The following is a 26,495-nucleotide window of genomic DNA, read 5'->3' as shown; positions in this document are numbered from 1 at the left end:
CATGGCGGTCGCGCCGAAGCGACAGGACACGCGGAAATTCTTCGAGAATTTGTCCGGGGAAGGCAAATCCATCGCGGTGCTGACGAGCGGAGGAGATGCCCAAGGTAACGAAGAAAAAGATGAATTCCATTATCGGACACATCCTCTGTAACAGTCAAACATTAAGAAAACTAACCCTCATTTTTTTAATATTACACAATTAATCATCACTCATTCGTTCGTGTCACATTTTACGTCATCATTTTTTACCGGTAATTGTCACATGTTTGTCAGGCACGCGGCTCGTCCGATAATGGAATCAGCATGGAGCAGGTACTCCCGTGGACTGAACTAAATAAATGTGTTCTTTTTGCCGCAGCACAATAAAAAAAAAGGGTGACGCCATTTTAATGAAGTAATCAATATATTGATTAAACAGTCACGTGGTGTTAATCTGTACTTTATTGTGTGTTTGTTGAATGTCGTTAGGGTTGGTTATGCAACAGCTGATCGTCCTGTTCTCAGTCAGGATGATGCTAATTGGTCATCGATGCTAATTGGTCATTGATTGGTCACGTGACAATTTGATTTAGTTTATTGTTTTTTTTTGCTAAATTAGCTCCTGTTAGCCTCGGGGACAGAGGGCGTGTCTCTGTCCTCGTAGTGGTGCATCTGTACGTGAGGTTTTCACCCCGAGTCGTGGTGCGGAACCATGACTCGGCGTGTTGCGCCGCTTTGCTCGAGTAAAGTAAAATCTTTGAGGAGCTGCACTTTTTTGGTGCGTTCCAGTTGCCGTCGGAAGCCGGGAATTCCAACTCAGGAACTCGCAATGCAGTGAAATATTTTGATAATTTGCGTTTGCCGATATATCGGGTTTTTGCTATTTTTCATTTAACTGATATTAAAAATAAACATTCACTTTTTTGTGGATTAGAATAAAAAAAAATCTATCAATTTGACATCAGTATATTCCAATATCGTGATAATATCGATTATAATACGATATTATCACGATATTTAAGTCATGATACAATAACGAATATCGTAGATAAATATTGTGATACTATCGTATCGTAAGTTAAATATCGCAACAGAATTATATCGCAATCATATCACGACTTTAATATTGTGACAATATCGTATCGTGACTCAAATGTTGTAATAATATCGTATCGTAACTTAAATATCGTGATATATCGTATCGTGACTCAAATATCTTTTCTCTTTGTTTCCTCCAGGTATGAACGCAGCCGTGAGAGCCGTCGTCAGAATGGGAATCTACGTCGGAGCAAAGGTCTACTTCATCCACGAGGTGAGGCGTGACTCCAGACCAGGCCTGTGGGGGGCACTGTTTAAGAATTTTTGAAAATTTTTGAAAGTTTTTCCCCCAGGGGTCCTTGAAAGTTTTTGAGTTTTGGAAAAAATTTCAAGGGCCTTGAAAATGTTGGAATCTGAAATAAAATTCCAAACCCCCTTGAAAGTTTCCTCCCCAAGGGTCCTTGAAAGTTTTTGAATTTTGGAAAAATTTTCAAGGGCCTTGAAAATATTGGAATCTGAAATAAATTTCCAAACCCCCTTGAAAGTTACCTCCCCAAGGGTCCTTGAAAGTTTTTGAATTTTGGAAAAACAATTCAAGGGTCTTGAAAATTTTGGAATCTTATGTCCTGATCAAAACTATAAAATATTGTGTGTCAGGATTTTTAATATTTTTTATGAAAAAATGCCTCTAAAGCTTCATGAAAAATAGAGCGACAATTAAAACAAAAGTCTACCAAATAAATGCTAACACTAAAACCAGGTATACATATGATGGTGTGGTGAGTGATAGAATGATTCAGAGAAGTGGTTTGTCTTCCCTGCAGCAGGTCATAACATCCTGATGTCTTTCATTAGAAACTCACTGGACAGCGCTTGATCGTGGTTAATAATTCATGTTTTAATACATGTGTCTTCCATGTCTGTGGGAGACACAAAACGAGAAGGAGGAACTGTTTTATTCATCATTATAATGTAATAACCAGTGAGGTTTTATTTAGCGCCGTCAGGACGACGTTAGCTTGATTAACTTTGTTATTGATGATGATAAATGTGATGCTGTATAACACAGGGTTACCAGGGCATGGTGGACGGTGGAGACAACATCCAAGAGGCGACGTGGGAGAGTGTCTCCAGCATGCTGCAAGTGGTGAGTGAAGTAAACAAATAAACAACCTCCACGCCAAATCCCATAGAGAAAATCGTAAATGTTTAGCTCACAGTGAATCAGGAGCTGCTGGTCTACCGCTGCCTCTTGTGGTCAGTTTGTGTCACTGAAATACTAGAATCTGAACGACGGATTTCAAACACCTAAGTCTTAAAATAGCTAGTGCCGGACACTTTAGCGACGGTTAGCGGCGCTTAACGTAAGCGCGCCTACAGTTGAACATGGAAACGTGTTTCCATGACGACTGACCGGAAAAAGACGTGAGTGACATTATTTGTACGTGCCGCGGCAACAGAGTCCAGGCACCGTTTACCTGTTAGCTACGTTAGCTCCTTTAGCGCCGTTAGCGCGCCTACAGTCAAACATGGAAACATGTCAAGCATTAACGCCGCTAACGTTGACACGTTTCCATGAGGACTGACCGGAAAAAGATGCGTGTGACATCATGTTTGCGTGCCATGGCAACGGAGTCCAGGCACCGTTTACCAGTTAGCTCCGTTAGCTGCGTTAGCTCCATTAGCTGCGTTAGGGCGCCTACAGTCGAACATGGAAAGCGTCAAACATTAACGGCGCTAACGTTTGATGCGTTTCTGTGACGACTGACCGGAAGAAAAAAAATGCGTGTGACATTATGTTTACGTGCCACGGCAACAGAGTCCAGGCACCGTTTACCAGTTAGCTGCGTCAGCTCCTTTAGCGCCGTTAGCGCGCCTACAGTCAAACGTGGAAACGTGTCGAGCATTAACGGCGCTAACGTTGACGCGGTTCCCTGAGGACTGACCGGGAAAAAAAATGCGCGTGACATCATGTTTACGTGCCACGGCAACGGAGTCCAGGCACCGTTTACCAGTTAGCTCCGTTAGCTCCTTTAGCGCGCCTACAGTCAAACATGGAAACGAGTTTCCATGACGACTGACCGGAAAAAGACGTGCGTGACATCATGTTTACGTGCCACCACACCAGAGTCCAGGCATGTTTACCAGTTAGCTCTTTTAGCGTCGTTAGCTTGCCTACAGTTGAACATGGAAATGCGTCAAGCTTTAACGGCGTTTTAAGTTTGTTCAGTTGAGTCTTAAGTTTAGACTTGTGTGCTGTGTTGCGTCCTCAGGGCGGTACGGTCATTGGCAGCGCTCGCTGCAAAGACTTCCGCGCCCGCGAGGGTCGCCTGAAGGCGGCGCACAACCTGGTGAAGCTCAACATCACCAACATGTGCGTGATCGGCGGAGACGGCAGCTTGACCGGAGCGAACCTGTTCCGAGAGGAGTGGAGCAGCCTCCTGGACGAGCTCCTGCAGCAAGGTGATCGCCGGCGATTCCCCCGCCCAAGCTTCGCGTACGTAGCTTCATTTTTGCGCAATCTTAACCTCGCCGCTGCTCTCCAGGTCTGATCGACGACGAGGCGGTGGTGAGGAACTCTGTGCTGCACATCGTCGGCATGGTCGGCTCCATCGACAACGACTTCTGCGGCACGGACATGACCATCGGCACCGACTCCGCCCTGCATCGCATCATTGAGGTGGTGGACGCCATCATGACCACCGCTCAGAGGTGAAAATGGACAGATTGAATTTGTTTCTTTGCGAGTATCTTTGTGGAGAAAACAAAAGATTGGAGTACATCAACTTTTTGAGGTTTTGGAAACACCGATCGACATTTCCTGACATTTTCTGGCCCATAAAACTATGTTTTTTTTGTTTAATAACGGGTTTACTCATAGGACTGTAATTATCATGTTTACGGTAACTTATAACTGTAAAACTGTAAAAATGTATTAGGACATTTTGGAATTTTAAGTATATTTTAAAATTATAAGTAGATTTTGAGGTTAAAATGTTAGGATTGTGTCTCTGTGATTCACTCATTCATTTTCCCTTGTGTTTCTGTTGTTTTTCAGCCACCAGAGGACGTTTGTCCTGGAGGTCATGGGCAGACACTGCGGGTACAAACTTTTCTCTGCACGTTTGTTTTGTGCTTCTTGTTTTAGTTCAAACACACAACAACAGTGTGTGTCTGTGTGTGTTTTTGTGTAGATACCTGGCCCTGGTCAGTGCCCTGGCCTGTGGAGCTGACTGGGTTTTTATCCCTGAAATGCCTCCTGAGGACGGCTGGGAGGACCACATGTGTCATAAACTGTCTGAGGTAACACACACACACACGTACATACATATATGATTCAGTGGGGACCAGAGCAGCTGAATGTCCAGAATATTAACGTGGAAGCTACATTTTCACTATTCCGATGTCAGTTTAGAATTTTCGGTCTATTTTGGAATTTTTGGTAGATTTCAGAATTTAAAGTAAATTAGGGAATTTACAGTCTATTTCGGAATTTTAAGATACTACTAGGGTTAGGGTACTGCTACTATAGTATCCCACTGTTAAACTATCAACTCTGGTGGGACTCGAACCCACAACCTTTGAATGTCATCTCTAACTCTTGACTAGAAGTCCAATGCGCTGTCCATTGCGCCACAGAGCCTGTGATTGACCCTCTGGGTGCTGACATTATCCATTCATGGATTAAAGTAGATCGTAGTGGGAATTCTAAATTGGTTTTGGAATTCTAAGTAGATTTTGGAATTTTAAGTAGATTTGGGAATTTTAAATTGATTTGGGAAATTTCTGTAGATTTGGGAATTTTAAGTAGATTTGGGACTTATAGGTAAATTTTGGAATTTTAAGTAGATTTGGGAATTTTCAGTCTATTTTGGAATTTTCAGTAGATTTGGGAATTAGAAGTAGATTTTGGAATTTTCAGTCTATTTTGGAATTTTAAGTAGATTTTGGCATTTTAAGTAAATAGCTATACTACTAGGGTTAGGGTACTGCTACTATAGTATCCCACTGTAAAACTCTCGACTCTGGTGGGACTCGAACCCACAACCTTTGAATGTCATCTCTAACTCTTGACTAGAAGTCCAATGCGCTGTCCATTGCGCCACAGAGCCTGTGATTGACCCTCTGGGTGCTGACATTATCGATTCATGGATTAAAGTAGATCGTAGTGGGAATTCTAAATTGGTTTTGGAATTCTAAGTAGATTTTGGAATTTTAAGTAGATTTGGGAATTTTAAGTAGATTTGGGAAATTTCTGTAGATTTGGGAATTTTAAGTAGATTTGGGACTTATAGGTAGATTTTGGAATTTTAAGTAGATTTGGGAATTTTCAGTCTATTTTGGAATTTTCAGTAGATTTGGGAATTAGAAGTAGATTTTGGAATTTTCAGTCTATTTCGGAATTTTAAGTCGATTTTGGCATTTTAAGTAGATAGCAATACTACTAGGGTTAGGGTGCCGCTGCTATAGTATCCCACTGTAAAATTGTCGACTCTGGTGGGACTCGAACCCACAACCTTTGAATGTCATCTCAAACACTTGACTAGAAGTCCAATGCGCTGTCCATTGCGCCACAGAGCCTGTACAGTGATACACCAGCTGTTCACACACATTCACACACACTCACCCATGCACCATGGAAACAGAGTCTCTATTTAAAACAAACATGGTTTACTTTACATTAAGGCTAAAGGAAGTTGTTTTTCTCAGTAAGTAGACGCAGTAATGGGTTTAGTATTCACTGTGTTCATAAGAAAACGACGTGACTGTGTTGAATAAATAATACAATAGTTCAGTTCATAGGACAGCAGTGAAAATGTTCCACTCTAAATGTGCCACAATAGAATAGTAAAAACACTAACAATATACGATGCTAGCAGGTGGTGAGCTGTGTTTGTTGTCACGCAGAGTCGATCTCGAGGTTCCAGGTTGAACATTATCATAGTTTCTGAAGGAGCCATCGACAGACAAGGACGAGCCGTCACGTCTGATTGTATAAAGAATGTGAGTAGAGAGCGCTCAGTGTTAGCCTGACGCAGAGGGAGGAACCAGAAGCTGGAAATAATCATCAAAAACACAGCGATTGTTGAACGTCTGCCACATTCTAAAAGAGAACGTTCCTGGTGGCGCTGTGGAGGCAGTTTTTGTCAATAATTATGACAATAAATGTCAGATTATTAAAGAAAAATGTCATATATTTGAGGTAAAAATCATTCATAAAAATCAGTGTTTGTTTTCGGTCAAAGTCGTCCCACAGAACGTGGTCACAGCAGCAGCAGCAGATTCATTCTCCATCACTGGATCCAGCTTGTGGAAAATGCAAAAGGTCGATCTGTCATGTTAAACTGAACTGTTCTTATTTCACACTCCCCTCTAGAACCGAGCTGAAAGGAAAAGGCTGAACATTATTATTGTGTCCGAAGGTGCCATAGATTCCCACAACAAGGCTATAACTCCCGATTATATCAAGGATGTGAGTATGGTGGAGACCAAGGCCGTTTGTTTTTGTCTCCTTCCTGGTTTCCTTTTCATCAGTTCCCTTTTTATATGATTTTAACATGATTTCATGGAGCTTTTTCCGACTTTTACTCTCAACATCCTTTCATTTGCGATTTCTTGACGACTTGTCACATGACAGATGATGTTTTGCATGATTTTTCCCTCTGTTTTCTACACATGAAACTCACCTGTGTTGTCCATCCGTGTAAGACTTCTGCGCGTTCTTGAGCTTTGATAATGTGCCACATTAGATTTGTTTTTACCCAGTTTGTACTCACGCCCTAATGTTCTGCTTCCACACCCAGCTGGTGGTCAGGCGCTTGGGTTTTGACACCAGGGTCACCATCCTGGGCCATGTGCAGAGAGGTGGGACCCCCTCGGCCTTTGACCGGATCCTGGTGAGTCTACATGATCACATTATCGTCAGAATTTGGTGTTTCGTATGGTTCCTAAATCCCTATGTTCCGAAAGCCTATGTAAAATGTTCCGACACGAGCACAAGTATTACATTTATTGCAAATACATGCCAGAAGGCTTTTTCCAAGTACATGCAACATGGATGTAATGGTGATATAAAGGAGCTCCAGGGTGTGGGGCGGGAGGTGGTGGTAGTTGTCCCCGCTATGGAGCTCCAGGGTGTGGGCAGGGAGGTGGTGGTAGTTGTCCCCGCTCTGGGTCTCCAGGGCGCTGGGTAGGTGGTGGTTGTTGTCCCCACTGTGGAGCTCCAGGGTCTGGGGCGGGAGGTGGTGGTTGTTGTCCCCGTTCTGGAGCTCCAGGGAGGCGGGTACGTGGAGGTCAGTATCTCCACTCTGGAGCTCCAGGGAGGCGGGTAGGTGGAGGTCCGTATCTCCACTCTGGAGCTCCAGGGAGGCGGGTAGGTGGAGGTCCGTATCTCCACTCTGGAGCTCCAGGGTCTGGGGCGGGAGGTGGTGGTTGTTGTCCCCGCTCTGGAGCTCCAGGGAGGCGGGTAGGTGGAGGTCAGTATCTCCACTCTGGAGCTCCAGGGTGTGGGCCGGGAGGTGGTGGTAGTTGTCCCCGCTGTGGAGCTCCAGGGTCTGGGGCGGGAGGTGGTGGTTGTTGTCCCCGCTGTGGAGCCCCCTTTTCGTACTTCTCAGCTACTCAACTTTCACCTTTTAAACTGATGGTTCACATGTAGCTGAATGTTTGCTGAGAACCCAGCATGAGCACGTTCAGTGAGAACAGGGCTGCTGCCAGCGGGGGTTTCAAGTAAAAACAGATGTTTTAACCACTTCACAAAAAGGGTCATCGTATAAAATCAACACATGTGTAAGTGTACGTAATCTTCAGTGTGAAATAAAGCAGTTGATTTATTTCTGAAGACCTCGTAGACTTAAAGATGTCCCTGTTGAGATTATTTTTCTGACGTTTGACCTTTGAAATGACCCCTCGCAGGCGAGCCGTATGGGCGTGGAGGCGGTGCTGGCGTTACTGGAGGCGTCAGCCACCACGCCGGCCTGCGTCGTGTCTCTGGTCGGCAACCAGGCTGTTCGACTGCCACTGATGGAGTGTGTTCAGATGGTAGGTGTGTGTGTGTGTGTGTGTGTGTGTGTGTGTGTGATACTGTACACTCACATTTGACCTTTCACATACTTTGACCAGACGCCTGCAGGTCTCCGTTGTGTGATAGTACGCTGATTTAACTTTGTGCTTAATGTTCTCAGCTCCTCTTTTAAGTGTTTGTGCATTGCATTGTGGGAGAATTCTTCAAAAGCACAATGAAGAATTATATCAATATATTAATATGTATTTATATAATACATTATCCCCCCAAAAAAGAAAGAAAAGCCCCCAAATAACTTGGAAAATCATCATAAAAACACAATTCATTACTTTTCCACTTTTTCCCCTTAAAAATTCCCCCCAAAATGTATGAAGATAAAGTGGTGTTTGAATGATTTGTTCTTTAGTTTTGAGTTTTTAAATTTGGTCGTTAATGAAGTGTAGGGAAAGTTCTGGTTTAAAATCCTTGTTGTTGTTGTTGTCGTTGTTGTTGTTGTCCTCAGACCCAGGAAGTCCAGAAGGCCATGGATGAGAAGAAGTTTGATGAGGCGGTCAGGCTGCGGGGGAGGTAAAAAAAATGATGTTCATAGTTTATTTTGGAAATGTTTATACAAACTGAGGCCACGTTAAAGAGCTCTTGTGTGATTTAAGGCATGTTTCCACTGCGGGAACCAGGGACTCCAGAGAGGCAGATATATATCCTGTATTTTTAGGCCCAGTAAAGGTCTCTGCTCTGGGGTTAGGTACAGGAATCTTTGAGGAGTTGATTAAAGCCAACACAAACTAGTGACTTGTAAAGCACTTGTTTTGGGTGTAACTGAATCATTAGAATCAGTTCAGTTCAGTACTTCCTGCTTGGGCGGAGCAACAGTCACTGAACTGAAATACCGGTGAACGTGGTCGTGATTGGGCTCACGATCGCCAGAATGTTAAATATTGACTTTTTAGACAGATTTTGGGATTTTAAGTAGATTTTAGAAACTTAAGTAGATTTTGGAACTATAAGTAGATTTTGGAATTGTAAGTAGATTTTGGAACTATAAGTAGATTTTGGAATTGTAAGTAGATTTTGGAACTATAAGTAGATTTTGGAATTGTAAGTAGATTTTGGAATTGTAAGTAGATTTTGGAATTATAAGTAGATTTTGGAATTTTAAGTAGATTTTGGAATTGTAAGTAGATTTTGGAATTATAAGTAGGTTTTGGAATTTTAAGTAGATTTTGGAATTGTAAGTCAATTTTGGAATTTTAAGTAGATTTTGGAATTGTAAGTCAATTTTGGAATTATAGGTAGATTTTGAGATTTTAAGTAGATTTTAGAAACTTAAGTAGATTTTGGAACTATAAGTAGAATTTGTAATTTTAAGCAGAATTTGGAAGTATAAGTAGAATTTAGAACTTTTAGTGGAATTTGGAACTATAAGTATATTTTGGAATTTTTAGTATATTTTGGAACTTTAAATAGAATTTGTAATTTTAATATAGTTTGGAATTTTAAGTAGAATTTGGAGCCTGACACACAACAGCTGTTCATGCTCAGAGAAACAGAGTCGTTAACTCGTCTCTATTTAAAACAGTGTGTTTTTAACGTCTGTGATAATGATGTCACTGAGACAGATCAGGGGTCCGTTTCACAAAGCAGGTTCAACAAACTCTGAGTCTAACCCTGAACTCTGAGTTGATCTACTCTGAGATAGGAAACTCTTGAGTTTTCGGTTTCAGAACAGCTGATTTGAGTTAGTTTGTTCAACTCAGAGTAGTTTCACCTTGAGTTAAGCGCGTGCGCCACAAGTATAAAAAGACAGTATGAATGGAGCCCCGTTTCGACGAGTCACCATGACAACAGGGAAGCGGAGGGTGACGTTATTCACCCACTGGAGTTGGAAAATATTAATGCGTGAGTTTGAGCAAGTTTTTAAAAGGAAGTGTAACAGCAGCAAAAGAGAGGGAGACGACGTCGGAGAGAACACTGCTGATGATGAGGAAGTTTAAATGTCGTCCTTTGCACAATCACAATAATATTACAGCGGGAAACTGCTTGAGTTGTAGATTATTAATTTATTTATTTAGCTGTAATCCCGCGGGGGAGAAGCGCAGTTGGCAGCAGTTTAAGATGAAACATAAAAACATTGTTCAAACAGGTAAAACCTCGGTATAATCTCATGAGATTAACCTCATTTTGATCATGTTTTACATAAAGTAAATATGATATGATTTATATAAGTGCTCTGCATCTATGACGTTCTATAAAAGAAAATTTTTTAAATTTGTAAGTAAAAAAAATAATTAAAAAAACGCAGTTTCTGCTGTGATGTGAGAGCGTGACTCTGGTTGTTAATGTTGAAATGTAAGGACTGATTAGGTTGTGAATGTAAATGATGAACTGTGACGTGAAACTGTTCCGCTCAAAAAGAAAAGTGTCTGGAAATAATCATCTCCTGACGAATATTTAATTCTCTGCGCAGTTAATGCTGCACCTTCATCCACGGACATGGTAGTGAAAATAGTCTCCACCTAATATAACTTCTAATGTAAACGCAGAACAGACGCAGAACTATACTACGCTAAAACTCTGCTGACTGAATGAATGAGGAAATCAAAAACCGTGTGTGTCTGAAAGAGGGCGGAGACAGAGAGAAACTCAAGGTTTGCGGAGAAAAACCTGCTCCCGACCAGGTTAGTTTCAAAGAGCATGTTACCATGGTAACTGACCGAGAGCTTAAGTTACCTCTCTCTGTGAAACAGGCTAGAGTTACTCCTCTTTCTCTGGTTTGACTTACCTCCCTTTGTGAAACGGAAAACTCAGAGTTTCCCATATTTCAGGGTTAACAGACTCAGAGTTTTCACTAAACCTGCTTTGTGAAACGGACCCCAGTATACTCCTCAGCTGGTTCTTTGTGTAAACAGTTTGAGAACATCTGGTCTAATCTGTTGACGTTAACCTACATTCTTGACTGAGGTTCCTGGTTACTTGAAGTTCCTGTTGCTTAATGCAGTAGAAGACATTACCTCTGATCTTCTGTGTCTCTGGTCGTCTACAGGAGCTTTGAGAACAACCTGACCACCTACAGACTCCTGTCCTACCACAAAGCTGACGGAGAACTTCCACCTGTAAGTGTCTGTGTTCTCTGTCCAGAAACCTTTAAAAACAAACAGTGACGTGAAGACATCGACGATAACTTGCTGACACTTTTTATTTCTTCGAATGTGTCTTTTTCCCACCAGCGCCTCTGAGATTTGTGAGGTATTTCCTGGTCATGTTTTTTGTTGTTGTTGCACTAACCACTCAAGTCTGTTTCTCTGTGACTGTGACTGTCCTGAGGAGGAGGAGGAGGAGGAGGAGGATGAAGAGCAGATAGTCGTATGTGATGAGGATGCAGCTGAACTTTAACCTCATTTAGTCGCCTTTAGAGTGGATTTTCCTTTTTCCCTGTGGTAAAACAGAGCCACGAAACAACAGACATGGGTTAAAAATAAGGATTTCAAAATAAAATCAGTCTTAACTATGAATTAGAGTTGCAACTCATAATTAGCAGTACTTGTTTGGTCCATAATATGTTGAAAAAGGTGGATCAGTGTTTCCCGATCTTGGAAATTATGATGTTCTCAAATGTCTTGTTTGACAGAAACATGAAAATATTCACATTTAAGAAGCTGAAAAATGAGAGAAAAACGAAAATAATCACATTTAAGAAGCTGCAAAATCACAGAAACCAGTAAATAATCATTTTCAGGAGTTTTCAGATTCTTAAATGTGAATATTTTCTGGTTTCTTTGCTCCATATAAAGTAATGATAATTAAAACATTTTTAGTTTGTGGACAAAAACCAAGACATTTCAGAAGATAATTTTGAGGTTTTGGAAACTATGATTTTATGGTAGTTTTTTTTGTCCGTTTCACAGGTGATTGACATTTTTTACATTTTCGTGACCATGTGGTTTCCCGTCATCCAATCAGAAGCCCAGAAGCTCCATGAAACAGATGGTTGTGTGCTCCAGGAGTTTGTCAGTGAATGAGTTTTAGAGCATGATCTAGAAGCAGCACAGACCGTGACAGAAATAGAAAACTGTCAGTGGCCGTTTGCACTTTGGCCTTCAGCTGTGACCAGAAACTTGCTGCTGCTGCTGTTTCTCTGAGTTTATAAGCAGCATGCGGCTTCTTGCATGTGAAGGTAATCTCCGCCTGCTGCTGCTGCTCTGACACAATGAGACGTGGAGATGGTCAAACTGCTCCGACTGAGGCATGAAGCTGGCATTTTAACGGTTTTATTTTGAAACGTGGTCGTGTACGTGAGCGATGAAACCAAAGACGGGATGTCTGCTCAAGTCTAAGTAACGATATCATGAGAATGTTTTCACAACTTCATGTTGCTTTTTGAGTGGAAACACAAACCCGCGCTCTCCCACACCAAACCCCATAGAGAAAATGGTTGTTTTTTTATATCACACGGACGCAGGAGCGGCTGCTCCACTTCTGCTCCACGGCTGCCCCTTGTGGCCACTTTGTGTCACTGCGGGAAATGTAAACAAAGTATTTCAAACACCACACATTTAACGTGACTGATGGAGGCAGCAGTGGATCACCAACTCCTGTGTGCTGCGATGTTAAAATCAACGATTTTCTCTTTGGGGTTTGGTGTGGTGGAGAGAGACTGAGAGAGAAGCCGTATTTTGTATTTTCGACCTTGTTTTGACGAGTCTGACGCGTGCATGTGTTTGACAAAACGGCTCAAAGGTTTTGCTTTTACTTTCCCTATTTCTGTGCAGAACGCGTTCAACGTGGCGGTGCTGAACGTCGGGGCGCCGGCGGCGGGGATGAACGGCGCCGTGCGCTCCGCCGTCAGAGTGGCCATCGCTGAGGGCCACAGGGTGTTCGCGGTCAGCGACGGCTTCGAGGGATTCTACAAAGGCCAGGTGAGGCGGAGTCACGCTCGGCTATGATATGGATAGCATTGCTGCACAAAAAGCTGCCGCTTCTTTAAGCTCTGGATGCTACGTGACTCGGTTTGCTTGGACGGCCATGTTGGCAGGCAAATCTTCCACCGAGATTGAAAAATACGTCGCAGAACTTGATATACTGCCCCCTGGTGGTTCTCGGGAGTAGACGATATGGTGCGTTCCATTTGTCAGTGCTATACCATCGTTACTATGATTAAAGAATGCGCACTTTTAGGTTTTACGGGACCACACTGCCACGATGGAGATCTTCCTGCCACAAAACACGATACATCAGATTTAGACTTTTTACTCGATATTTATTTTGATGAAAATATTGACGTTTTAGAGCATTTTTACCCGAAAAGCTGCCACTTCTTTAAGGTGAAGTCTTAGCTCCGGACGCCACGTGACTCAGTTTGTTTACACGGCCATGTTGGCAAGCAAATCTTGGAAGAGCTTAAAGCTAATAAATCCACCGATATTGAGGGGATTTAGTCACGGAAAGTCCTTGAATTTGACGTTTTAAAAGTGTTTGAGACCTTTGGTTTATAGATCAGTTACTTTATAATTGTTCCTCCCTTTACATTAACATGAGGATAAGCTGATGTTAGCTTGTAAATTAGGACTTAAACGAGTCGTAAACATGCGTCCCGAGCAGCGCAACATTCCTCTGAGGTCACATCGTAGCAGGAAGTGTCGTCAGTCGCCCTCCGGCCTTTTCTGCTACACTGATAACAACAGTGTGTGCAGATAAACACTGCTGCTGCTTACTGTAAGCCAATTACTGCCATCCCACACACACACACTCAGAGAGTATCACACACACATTCTCTCACAGCTGAGTGGAAAGTAGCTCTGACCCTGTTTGAAAGCGATCAAGCCTTCGTGCGGGAGGATTAGACGTGATTAAGCCCCACTTAAAGTAAAATAAAACCACATTAAACGTAATGTGCCTTAAAGTGAGGGGAAAAACTGCTCAAAGATATTAGACAAAAGCGGCAAAAACTTAAGAAAGTGACATTTATTCATTTATTTCCTCTTTCAGATTAAGGAGATCAAGTGGGGAGATGTGGGTGGATGGACTGGTCAGGGAGGGTCACTGCTCGGGACAAAAAGGTGAGTTTTCAAATGCACTTCAGGCTTTGAAAATCAAACATTTTCCATTGATATACCAAAACAACAGCAGCGGTCCGAGTACTGAACCCTGTGGAATCCCACCATTTTGAATAGCAGCTACAAATAAAGTCAATTTACTTGGATTTAAGTGTAATTTTTCTCACTTATCTTCTCAAAAACACACTTTAATGGCTTTGGTAACAAACCTTTTAAAAGAAGAGCAGCGTTCCGAGTACTGAACCCTGTGGAATCCCGCCACTTTTAATAGTAGCTACAAAAAAAGTCACTCTACTTGGATTTAAGTGGAATTTTTCTCACTTATCTTCTCAAAAACACACTTTAGTGGCTTTGAAAACAAACATTTTACATTAATATACAAAAATAACAGCAGCGTTCCGAGTACTGAACCCTGTGGAATCTCACCATTTTTACTAATAGCTAAATATTAAGTCACTTTACTTGGATTTAAGTGGAATTTTTCTCACTTATCTTCCTTAAAAACAAACTTCAGTGGCTTTGAAAATCAGACATTTTCCAATAATATACCAAAACAACAGCAGCGGTCCGAGTACTGAACCCTGTGGAATCCCGCCAGCAGCTGTAAATTTCAGTAATTTTTCTCAGGTTTAAGTGAAAAATTGGGTGCAGTTCTTTCTCCACTGTAGCCATAAGTAGTTAAAGTTCATTTTCGAAATACCGCAGTATTTAAAACCAAACATTTTACATTGATATACAAAAGAACAGCAGCGGTCCGAGCACTGAACCCTGTGGCACCCCCACTGTTTCCAAGAGTAGCTACAAATACGGCCACTTTTCCTGGATTTAAGTGGAAAAACGTCTCACTCAACTTAACTAGGGTTGTTTGTTTTCTAGAACTCTTCCAGGAAAACATCTGGACAAAGTTGCCGAGCAGATGAGGATCCACAACATCAACGCTCTGCTCGTCATCGGAGGTTTTGAGGTATGTAACTTTGATCCAGACCCAAAAACAGGAGAAGCCTTATATTTGCTTATACTGTGAAATGTATGTCTTGAAAAGATTGTTCCATTATTGTTTCATTCCAGTTTTAATGTGTTTTCTATATTCAGCATTGAGTTCATAACATTTTCACTTTCATTCACATTTCAACGTTACACACTTTCTCGTCCCGTCTGTCTCTATGTTAGTGTTTCTATGTAGAGGCCAAGCTGCCTTGGTCTGTTATTTATACTTTATATAACTTTATATAGGGTCAAATAATCACCAGAATCTTTGGATTGAACTATCAGCAAAAGAAAATGTTAAAATATAAAATGTTCACTACACAGTCGTAGCTTTATGTCAGTATCAGACACAAAAAAAATCCCTTTGCGCCACTAAATTGGATTTATTTAATGTCAAATTATCAGTATAATGCTGAAGATTAGGTCGTTAAATAATGCTTAAAAAATAAAAAATATGCTTGTGTTTGTACTTGGCGGCTTGGCCCCGATGTAAATATGAACTGACGATAAAGCACGTTAAAAAGGAGTCAATTATACGTTCAGCTCAAATATAAGGCAGCTACTTCAGCTAACTTCCGATCATTTGTTGCTATGGGGAAATTGGGACGTAATTGGTTAGCGATTAAAACTTCCGACAAACGCTAACGTAAACCCTCTTCAAAAAAAGAATCTTTATCGGATATAATCGGTGACCGTGCATATCGTCAATTCATCCGTCGTTTGTCTTTGTCCACTTCCTGTCTGCGTCTCACTGATTGGCCCTGGCTCTCTCCTCTTGGCTCCGCCCACCAGTCAACTCCTCCCAGACATTCATTTCTCCCATTTTTTGTTTACCCCGCCTCCTCCTCCCCCACCACACCACTTCATGTTAAGCCCCTCCCTCTGCCAGTTGACCCCTCCCCCTTTCGCTTGTTTCTCATTCATCCATACGACATGAAACGTTGTTTTAAGAAGTCGCATTTAAGGTTAAAATGATACAGAAACCACCGCTATCACCTTCATCGCCGCCGCCGCCACTGCTTCAGCTCCTCCCACCCGTGTTTGTTTTTCATCCCTCTTTGTCTCTACATCAAAAACAAACAAACAAACAAACCAATAAGACGCCGGCTCTCACTGCTGCAGGCCTACGTTGGATTGCTGGAGCTTTCGTCAGCACGGGACAAATATGACGAGTTCTGTGTGCCCATGGTTATGGTCCCGGCCACAGTCTCCAACAATGTCCCTGGTTCAGACCTGAGCATCGGTGCAGACACCGCTCTGAACGCCATCACTGATGTAAGTGTGGCTGCAGATATCACGGCGTCTTTGTGCGACGGGCTAGCTTCCACTCGCCAGCAATCAGAGGGTGGAGCTAATTGATATCACACACACACACACACACGCCTCACCTGATAAGATATACTCCAGTTTAAGTTTGCTTTATCTCACCATTAGACGACCATTTCCCAGTGGAAACAAGACTGCACCAAACCCCATAGAGATAACCGATGATTTCTCACAGGGACACAGCTGGTCCACTGCTGCCTCGTGTGGTCACTATGTGTCACCGAGGTAAATACGAGCAAAGGATTTCATAAACAGAAATCACAAATTGGCCCATTTGAACTTAAAACAAAAAAATTGTTGCATTTTTTTTGGTTTTGAAAAACAGGCAAAAAAAACCAATAAAATATTTTTGGGAAAAAAAAAAAATCTTGGAAAAACAGACCCGAAATTGTTTTGTGTGAAAAAAACAACAACAAAGGGCCATAAAAAAAATGTTTTAGGAAAAAAGAATCTTGGAAAAACAGCAGAAATTTAAAAGAAAAAAAAAAAACGGGGAAAAAAAATTATATATTAAAATCAGACGAAATTTTTTTTTTTAGAAAATAATTGTTGGGCTTTTTTTTTTTTTGAAACATTATTTTTTTGAATTTTTTTTTTAAACAGACCATGACAGAAAAAGGGCAGTTGAAGCATGAAGTGAAATAAAACAGTGGTGAGGAAAGTTAAGACGGTGCAGATTTGAACAGGTTGTGAAGCTCCGTCATATTTTCTGTGTAAACACAGCGACAGAAACCTCGATTTTATTCGACCTAAACGGAACGTACACACGTCGTGTTTACGCGTAAACAAGCAGACGGTGGTGAAAACAAAGCAGCTTGGTCAGGAAACGCTTTATTTGTAAGAAGAAAACAGCAAATATATCATTTAATTGGAGTTATTTTAGTTAGAAACACAAAACCTCTGCTGCTGGTTGTCGTTGGAGGTGAGCTCGTCAGCAGGTAAGTGTCGGGGGGGCATGCAGTGGCGTGTTGTGGCATGTTTTTTTAAAAAAAGCGAGTGGCTTTTTTTTGTATTTGTCTGGTAAACGGCAGCGATTCCACTTCGTTACAACAGGGGGCGCTGTCCCTCCTCGTTCGTCTCCCCCACTGGAAACCCTGTGACCCCTGACCCTTAAGACATCATGGCCCAGTCTTTATCTCGTCACTTATCAAAACTGGATAAAATTCCCTCCTCCTCTCCACGCCCACATCCTCTCAGCCAATAGGAAGCCAGAGAGCCAGGGAACACACACACACACACACACACACACACACACACACACACACACACACACACACACACACACACACACACACACACACACACACACACACACACACACACTGTCATGGTCTCAGTTAAAATAAGATTTAGCTCCATTCCTTGAAAAAAAAAAGGGTTAGGGTTAGCATTTTTTTTTTTGGGATAAAAATGTATTGGAAAAACACCCACTGCCCTCCCAAAAAATATTTGAAAAACAAAAATCTTGGAAAAAAATTGTTGGAATTTCTTTTTTGAAAACATTTAAAAATACACACGATTGCTCAGATGACTTGATCTGTTCAACATATAGAAATAAGTTGCCTACTTCATCTTTAAATTGAATGTAATCATGGATACGACATGGATACGAGCCAGTGGAGTCTCTGAGCACCATGACAGCACACACACACACACACACTGACTGACAGCACATAGTATATGTAGTGTGCTGCCCCCTGCTGGTCTAACCCGACATTGCGGCCACCATCAGGCCTTTGAGTCGCTGCTGCAGCTGTACGAGGCCCGCGCTCACCACGAGGAGTTCTGCGTTCCCATGTGCATTATTCCCGCCACCATTAGTAACAATGTTCCCGGCACCGACCTCAGCATCGGCGCCGACACGTCCATCAACGCCATTGTGGAGGTGAGTGAGTGAGTGAGGTCCAGTGGAGCGGGTTCAAACGACAACAAACAAAAAACGAGACAAAATACTGCTGTAGTTGTAGTCGGAAGTCGGAATTTCCAATTTAGCTTTTTTTTTTCAATAAAATACCTGTTTTTTAATTTTATATTTTGTTTTCTAAGATATAAGATACACATTTAATCAACTTCCTTTTATCCTGGCTTTTCAAAATAAGAGCCACTGACTTATTTTTGCTACTTCCTTTATTAAACTTTTGCCAGAACACTTAAAAAACAAAAACAGACGTTATTATTGTAAAATAAAATACACTTCTTTTTTGCTACGTTGTTTGTGTGCACAAAACATAGCCAGCTGTTGTTGCTAACAGTTGCTAGCCCAAGACTCGTTTGCATTTTCTGACCGATTCCGACTTCCGATGTAAAAGGAACGCAGTACTTTTTAAGGCGCCTTTATGCCATCTTTATATGCATGTGCATGTTATATAATGTTATTAATCGTTATATTGATGATGCAATATTGCGATAACTCCCTCTCTTCCTGTTTGTAAATCTGTTTGTTTTTCGTAAGCCACTCGGTTTGATAGTTTTTAGAGAGGGTTAGCTAGTTTTTATTAGTTATAAGAGAGGGTTGGCTAGCTTTTATTAGTTTTTAGAGCGGGTTAGCTACATTCTGTTAGTTTTTAGAGTGGGTTAGCTACATTCTGTTAGTTTTTAGAGCGGGTTAGCTAGTTTTCGAGAGGGTTAGCTAGTTTTTATTCGTTTTTAGAGTGGGTTTGCTAGTTTTTAGAGCAGGTCTGCTAGTTTTTAGAGCTGGTTAGCTACATTACATTAGTTTTTGGAGTGGGTTAGCTAGTTTTCGAGAGGGTTAGCTAGTTTTTACTAGTTTCTAGATAGGGTAAGCTAGTTTTTAGAGCGGGTTAGCTAGATTTTATTAGTTTTTAAAGGGGGTTAGCTAGTTTTTAGAGCAGGTTTACTACTTTTTGAGCAGGTCTGCTAGATTTTAGAGCTGGTTAGCTACATTCTATTAATTTTAAGAGGGTTAGCTAGTTTTTATTAGTTTATAGAGAGGGTTAGCTAGTTTTTATTAGTTTATAGAGAGGGTTAGCTAGTTTTTATAAGTTTTAATTTTTGTAAAAAGGAGCAAGATTCAAATAGGTGATAATAAGTATTTGGTTCTTAAATACAACCTTTCAAAAATAAACACACGTTTACACACGGTTTACACAAAAATAAACACCTCATATGAACCCTAAAGGATTATTTATGAAATTAATTCAGTTTCAGTTGGTTCTTTTTGTTCACGATCTTTCTTCCTCCTCCTCTTCCTCGCGGGAATCAGACGTGCGATCGCATCAAACAGTCGGCGAGCGGCACCAAGAGGCGTGTCTTCATCATCGAGACCATGGGCGGCTACTGCGGTTACCTGGCCACGGTGGGCGGTCTGGCGGCGGGCGCCGACACCGTCTACATCTACGAGGAACCGTTTGACATCCGCGACCTGCAGGTCAGAGAAACTCAAAAGAACCAACAACACGTTTGGAAAAAACAAAAATGCAAACAAATGTCGAAAAAACGGCTTAAGAATTTTCACCACACCAAAGCCCATAGAGAAAACCAGTGATTTTAGCTCACGGGGACACAGGAGCTGCTGGTCTACTGCTGCCTCATGTGGCCACTTTGTGTCACTGAGGTCAGTCTGATTGAGGGATTTTGAAAGCCTAAGTCAATAAAATAAGACATTTGAATTTACTGATGGAGGCAGCAGTGGATCAACAACTCCTGTGAACTCCTGTGTGCTGTGATGTTAAAATCGATGGTTTTCTCTATGGGGTTTGGTGTGGGAGAGTGAGTGGGTTTTATAAAGTAACACATATTTAAGTTTCCTGTTGATATAATAGTGAAATAATGAAAACTACCACTCCAAAACACCTGTACTCACTCGACACTAGTTATTAATATTTATTTATATGTTGTTGTTGATCTGAAAAATAAAAATTGTAGACATTTTTGAGAGGGAAACTTGACTATATATATATACATATATATATATATATTTTTTAATCATAATCACAATAATTTTCAGTGAAGTCAGTTTTAATCATACGAGGAACTTTAATTTTATCGTTTTCATCACGTATTTAACGTGTCGATCACTTTTACGATACATTTTTTTCATTGTTTGGTTCATAAAATGTCCCAAAAAATGACCTTTCATGATTTCTTTCTTATACGGAGCAAAGAAACCGGAGAATGTTTACATTTAAGAGGCTGAAAAATGTGGGAAAAACGTATTAAAAATGTAGTTAACAAGGATAAAACACCAACACATGCTCTTGCATTGAAAAACAGGCGTGTTGGCGCCCTCTAGTGGCCCAGACATGACCTTGCAGCTCTCAGTTCTGGGGAGTCATGAGGAGGAGGAGGAGGAGGAGGAGGAGGATGATGAACGGCCCGAGTGTCGTGGCGTCATCGCCGCTGTCGTCGTCGCGGTGCAGGTTGTTGTATTTTTGTCTCTCCGCTCTCTCACCGACTCCGCTCCGTGTTTTCCAGGCCAACGTGGAGCATCTGACGCAGAAGATGAAGACGAGCGTCCAGAGAGGACTCGTGCTCAGGTGAGGATCCTTCACCGTCTCCTTCCCTCCTTCCTTCCTTCCTTCCTTCCTTCCTTCATTCATGTGTCATTACATCCTCACACTTTTGTGTCGGCGTTCGGTCGTCGCTGACGGAGAAACCTTTGAAAAAGAGTCAAAATGACCGTTTTCTGACATCGCTCCGCTCGACCTTGCTGCTGCTGCTGCTGCTGCTTCTGCGTTGTTTCTTCTCCCGTTAGCTCCTATTTTAGTCCACTGCACCACCGCGGCTGGAGAAGCAGCAGGACGCAGTGGTGAGGAGGGAAAATAGGACGAGTTTTTAGGTGACATTGTACCGAGGCTGTGTTTGTTTTTTTTACAACTTTATTTTTACACCTGCAGAATGTTAAGAAGCTTGCGTCAGCAGAGCTGCCGTCACCTGCTCAGGGTCAGTGAGGAGGAAACATAATCACAGTCTGAAAACTTTGTTTGTCCTTAAAGGTTTTTTAAAGGTTTGTTTGCACCACATTACAAGACTTTTACTGCAGAACTGTGTTTCCCAAACCCTGGGTCTGGACCCACAGACGGGTCGCTGGATGTTTGTTTGACGTGTATCTGCAGCGACGTGAAGTTTAGTTTCATTTACCAAACATCTATTGGAACTCATTTGAACGAACAATTTGACTCTTTTCATGATTTATGTCGTTTTATTGGTTTGTTATCGTTCGATTGAGCTACTGTGAAAATATGGTGCGATTACTAAACTAGTTTTATGACATTTTACTCAGAATTCCAACTTTCTGATTTTTTCACTCTCTCAAATTCCAACTTTCTGACTTTAACCTCTGAATTCAAACTTTCAGACTTTTTTCTCTGAATTCCGACTTTTTGCTCACAATTCCGGCTTTTTCACATTTTTCTCAGAATTCCAACTTTCTGATTTTTTTTCTCTGAATTCAAACTTTCTGATTTTCAACTTTTTTCTAAGAATTCCAACTTTCAGACTTTTTTCTCTGAATTCCGATGTTTTTCTAAGAATTTCAACCTTTGTACTTTTTTCTAAGAATTCCAACTCTGACTTTTCCCACAATTTTGACTTTTTTCTCTGAATTCCAACTTTAAAAAAAAAAAAATCGACTTTTTTACTTTTTTCTGTGAATTCCAACTTTTTGGCTTCACAATTTTGACTTTTTCACATTTTTCTCAGAATCTCCGACTTTCTGACTTTAATCTCTGAATTCAAACTTTCTGACTGTTTCACAGAATTACGATTTTTTTCCTCACAATTCAAACTTTCTGACTTTATTCTCACAATTCTGACTTTTTCCTCAGAATTTCATCTTTTTTAAATTTTTCTCAGAATTCCGACTTTCTGACTTGAACCTCTTCCTCGGTGTTCCTCGGTTTCAGTTGGACGGATTTGAAAAATGTCACCGCGTCTTAAAGGAAAACAAACGATGACGTTTGTTAGTTTGGATGAGGATGAAGTTGAGCTGTTCCTCGATATCGCGATGGAATACGAAGTTAAAAAGAAAAACACGTAGACTGAAGTCCTGTCAGAACTCGCAGTGTTTTTTTTAATCTTCTGTGGACGACGTAGAAAAGTTTTTATCATTTCATTGAACTTTCTTCTTCTTTGATTCTTTGAACGATTTTATTTCCTCGTCAGTAACGTTTTCCGATTTTTCCAGGAACGAGAACTGTAACGAGAACTTCACGGCGGACTTCATCTACCAGCTTTACTCGGAGGAAGGTCGCGGCGTGTTCGACTGCAGGAAGAACATCCTGGGTCACATGCAGCAGGTTTGACGACCAACATGAACATGGCACATCGTTTCTTTCCGATGATTTTTTTTTTTAGAATTCACCGTTCATTTAATTTCTGTCCACAGGGGGGCGCTCCATCTCCGTTTGACAGAAACTTCGGCACTAAAATCGCAGCCAAAGCGATGCAGTGGATCACTCGGACACTGAAAGATTCGTACAAAGGAGGTAAGACTTTGTTTTTCGCTCTTGTTTTGAATTTATTTGAGTTTTGAAGTTTTTAACGCTAACAAACAACTTCCTCCGTCTTTGTCGCAGGGCGAGTGTTTGCGAACTCTGACGACACCGCCTGCCTGTTGGGGATGCGTCGCAGAGCGATGGTCTTTCAGCCCGTGTCGCAGCTTCGAGATGAGACGGACTTTGTGTAAGTAAATCGTGAACTTTTTAAAGAAAAAAAAGATGCAAAAGACGAAGAAAGCTAAAGCTTTTTCGTACAACTTTAAACGCTTCCTGCGAAATATTGACTATAGAGATATTATGTTTTTACATTTTTAAAGACAATAATTTTTTTAGCCTTACCTTTGTTGTTTTACCGACTGTTCTGTTTTAACGACATTTTGGTTTTTTGACGTTTTTTTAAGTGAAATTTTTTGACACTTTTTTTGGACTTTTCTCTGAATTGCGACTTTTTCCTAAGAATTCCAACTTTCTGACTTTTTTCTCTGAATTCCAACTCTGACTTTTCTCACAACTTCGACTTTTTTCCAAGAATTCCGACTTTTTGCATTTACATTTTTTTACAGAAATTTTTTTTAGCCTTACTTTCGTTATTTTTACCGACTGTTCTGTTTTTACGACTTTTTGGTTGTTGATATTCAATCGTTTTTACGTTTACTGAGACGCGAAACATGACATTTTTACGTCTCACTGTTTTACGTTGTTGCTTTGACGCTAAGTTTGTCGCCTTTCAGACAATGGTTTGCGACAATCTTCTGACGTCTGAGGACGCTACGATGTTTTTGTGACGTAAAGTGCGACTTTTTCACTTTTAACCGTGACATTTTTCATATACTTTCTCGTTATGCGTACGGATACTTTTGTGAAAACATTAAACTCGTACATTTAAGGCAACACAGATCTGATTTTTTAAAAAAATCAAAAATTTATCTTGATTTTTTTTCATTTCTCAGCCACAGGATTCCGAAGGAGCAGTGGTGGCTGAAGCTCCGCCCCCTGATGAAAATCCTCGCCAAGTACAAGACGAGCTACGACGTGTCCGACTCCGGGCAGCTGGAACACGTGACCCGGATCCGGCCCAAAGACAGCCACACCACGTCTCATCACATCTGAAGCCCAGGGGCGGAGCCAACGCCGTGACGGCGAACACACACCGCAGTAGATTTAAGAAAATAAATTAACTATAAGTATATATGTATATATCTATATATATGTATATACATATACATATATATAGATATATACGTATATAGGTAGATAGATTATTAAAGGTATATTGTATGTTAAAGTCACCGCACTTTTCAGGACAGATCTATATCTATTATTTCAGATATACACATTAAATTTAAAGGGTAATTTCAACAAGAGATTGATTGGAAATTTAGAAAATATAGAGTTAATATATATATTAACATTAACATATGAGGATATAATGTACTGTTAAAGTATTTACGTTTTGGTTTTTAAAAAAGAATGTAGCTCTATTTGTATTTTTTTTTCTCTTTTTCTCCTGCACTTTAATCGTAAATTAATGTTAAGCTGCTTTTAAATGAGGGAACGAACCATTAGAACCACTGTCGCCGTCAAAGACCTGGTCACATGATCGCACATTGAAAAACTGTCTTTGTCATTTGTCTTTTTTTTTTTTTCTTTTCCCAATTTCAGATCACGTTCTGTGGAAGTGAAGCAAAAAGAATGTGATGTGTGCGCAACGTTAGCTTCTGTGCCTGCGCCGTGTGTCATGTGAACATGTGAGCGTCATGTGAGCGTAGTAAAGCATTTGTTGTGTGGAAACGAGAGAGTGGGTCTGTGGTCTGTTTTTTTACCTTAAGAGTATGAGTCGGTGACAGTAGAAAAATGATAGTTTACAGTTTGGTATGTGGTCCAAAATTTGACAAAAACAGTCATTGTATGTCTTCCAAAAATTTACAAAAGTAAAAAAAACATTTTTTTTGTCCAAAATTTTACAAAAATATATCTTTTTCCAAAATGTGTCCAAAAAAAGTAATTCTATTGTATGTTGTCCAAAGATTTACAAAAAGAATTACAAAAAAAAATTTGGTCCAAAATTTGACAAAAACTTTTTTTTTTCAAAAAATTGTGAAAAGTTACTAAATACTAAATAAAAATTGACAAAAAAGTAAAAAAAAAAAAAATTGTCCAAAATTTGACAAAAAGGTTATTCCATTGTATGTCGTCCAAAAAATGTAGGAATTGAGAATTTGAGAAAAACAAATTTTTTCCCCCAAAATTTGATAAAAAGTACATAAAGTATGTCGGACAAAATTTGACAAAAAAAAAAAAGTAATTCCATCGTATGTTGACTTTTTGTTAAATTTTGGCTTTTTTTTTTTAACTTTTTCGTCAAATTTTGGACATTTCTGGAAACAAACACAACGGAGGTCATGTAACGTACGTTCATCGCCACTGGTGAAAATATTCTGTGTTATTAAAAAAAAACTGAAAAAAAAAACTCTCCACAATATCGTGAACCGCACTGGCTGAGTGCGGATTAACCGAGGCAGAGGACGTTGACATGGTCACCTTCACTAGCTCCGCCCCCTTCTTCGAAGCAGATCGTGGAGCACGACATCCGGGTCCGCTGCTAGATCCGCTGGCCGCACTCGATGCTAACGGAGCCGTGAGCGGGGAATAAGAGCCGTGGCTGACATTTGGGGTCCGGGCAGGTTCCGCACAGAAGCCGCTTGTCTTTCTTCTTGGAGTTCTGGAGCTGCGACATCATGTCAGGTGAGCTTTTACAGAACCGTGACGGAGTTCGGTGACACCGGAGCCGCGCTGTGACGCAGCCATGTTTGTGGGACTTGTAGTTTTTGCTGCGTCACGGCGTCGTCATATTCTCCTCTTCTCGCGATCGTTCGCCGCGTTTATTCTTCTTTTCCGCGTGTTTTTGTTTAAAAAACAAACAAAAAAACCCGTTTACCGTTTACCGAAACCCGTAAATACTGGCGGACGGTTAAAACGAGCAACGATACAAGTGCAGCGAACTGCAGCTCCCAGAATGCAACACGTTACAGTGACGTTTTTTGTTGTTGTTGTGTCAGGAAGTGGAAGGACGCTGACGTCAGAGCCTCGACTCTGACTCGGGGAATTTTAACGGTAATTTAAGGAGAAAAAATGGATATTTAACAAAAACACTGAACTATAATCTACGTTTTATTCACAGATTAATTTTTTTTGTTAAAATATTCAAATTAACTGACGTTTGTAAACTGCTCACTTTAAGGACAGCAAAGTGTGTAATTAATGGAATTTAGGCTTTTCACTTAATAATAAAACTGGTATTTAACACAGAAAACACTTCAAACTCTGAGTGGAACTAATTCAATTAAAACCAGAATGTTTTTATCTCACTGTGAGAACAGGAAACTGAAGTTTGTAAACCACTCACTCTCCCACACCAAAGTCCATAGAGTAAACCAGTGATTTTAACATCACAGGAGTTTTTGATCCACTGCTGCCTCCATCACTAACTTACAATGTCTTATTTTGTAAAATTCGGCTTTTAAAATCCTTTATTCAGATTCACCTCAGTGACACAAAGTGACCACACGAGGCAGCAGTAGACCAGCAGCTCCTGTGTGCTGTGATGTTAAAATCTCCTGATTTTCTCTATCGACT

General features: G+C 40.8%; 1 protein-coding gene across 3 annotated transcripts; it reads left to right on the top strand.

Annotated features, from left to right (window-relative positions):
* LOC310942223 (ATP-dependent 6-phosphofructokinase, platelet type-like) lies at positions 1 to 24,653 on the top strand. Of its 3 annotated transcripts, XM_083907558.1 has the most exons (23): positions 1 to 104; positions 1,218 to 1,291; positions 2,087 to 2,164; positions 3,291 to 3,480; positions 3,564 to 3,729; positions 4,076 to 4,120; positions 4,212 to 4,320; positions 6,395 to 6,490; positions 6,822 to 6,914; positions 7,930 to 8,055; positions 8,541 to 8,605; positions 11,079 to 11,148; positions 12,805 to 12,951; positions 14,021 to 14,091; positions 14,965 to 15,052; positions 16,198 to 16,350; positions 18,134 to 18,286; positions 19,625 to 19,789; positions 20,836 to 20,897; positions 22,547 to 22,658; positions 22,748 to 22,847; positions 22,938 to 23,043; positions 23,810 to 24,653. In XM_083907558.1, exons 1-23 carry the CDS (start codon positions 2 to 4, stop codon positions 23,967 to 23,969), a joined length of 2,532 nt encoding a protein of 843 aa, XP_083763684.1. In that variant the 5' UTR covers position 1; the 3' UTR covers positions 23,970 to 24,653. The 3 variants fall into 3 exon arrangements, with proteins under 3 accessions (XP_083763684.1, XP_083763683.1, XP_083763682.1); XM_083907557.1 differs by lacking the exon at positions 16,198 to 16,350; XM_083907556.1 differs by lacking the exon at positions 18,134 to 18,286.
* The last annotated feature ends 1,842 nt before the right edge of the window (positions 24,654 to 26,495 follow it).

The sequence above is a fragment of the Microchirus variegatus genome (assembly GCF_963457635.1).
Source record: "Microchirus variegatus genome assembly, chromosome: 21".
NCBI lineage: Eukaryota > Metazoa > Chordata > Actinopteri > Pleuronectiformes > Soleidae > Microchirus > Microchirus variegatus.
The sequence above is the reverse complement of the archived record's forward strand: the minus strand, read 5'-3'. Positions and strand labels throughout refer to the sequence as shown.

Coding starts and splice junctions, on each gene's coding strand:
- LOC310942223 (XM_083907558.1), top strand. CDS start 2: ATGGCGGTCGCGCCGAAGCGACAGGACACGCGGAAATTCTTCGAGAAT. Junction 3,481..3,563: donor GGACGAGCTCCTGCAGCAAG/GTGATCGCCGGC, acceptor GCTGCTCTCCAG/GTCTGATCGACGACGAGGCG. Junction 20,898..22,546: donor CAGAGAGGACTCGTGCTCAG/GTGAGGATCCTT, acceptor CGATTTTTCCAG/GAACGAGAACTGTAACGAGA.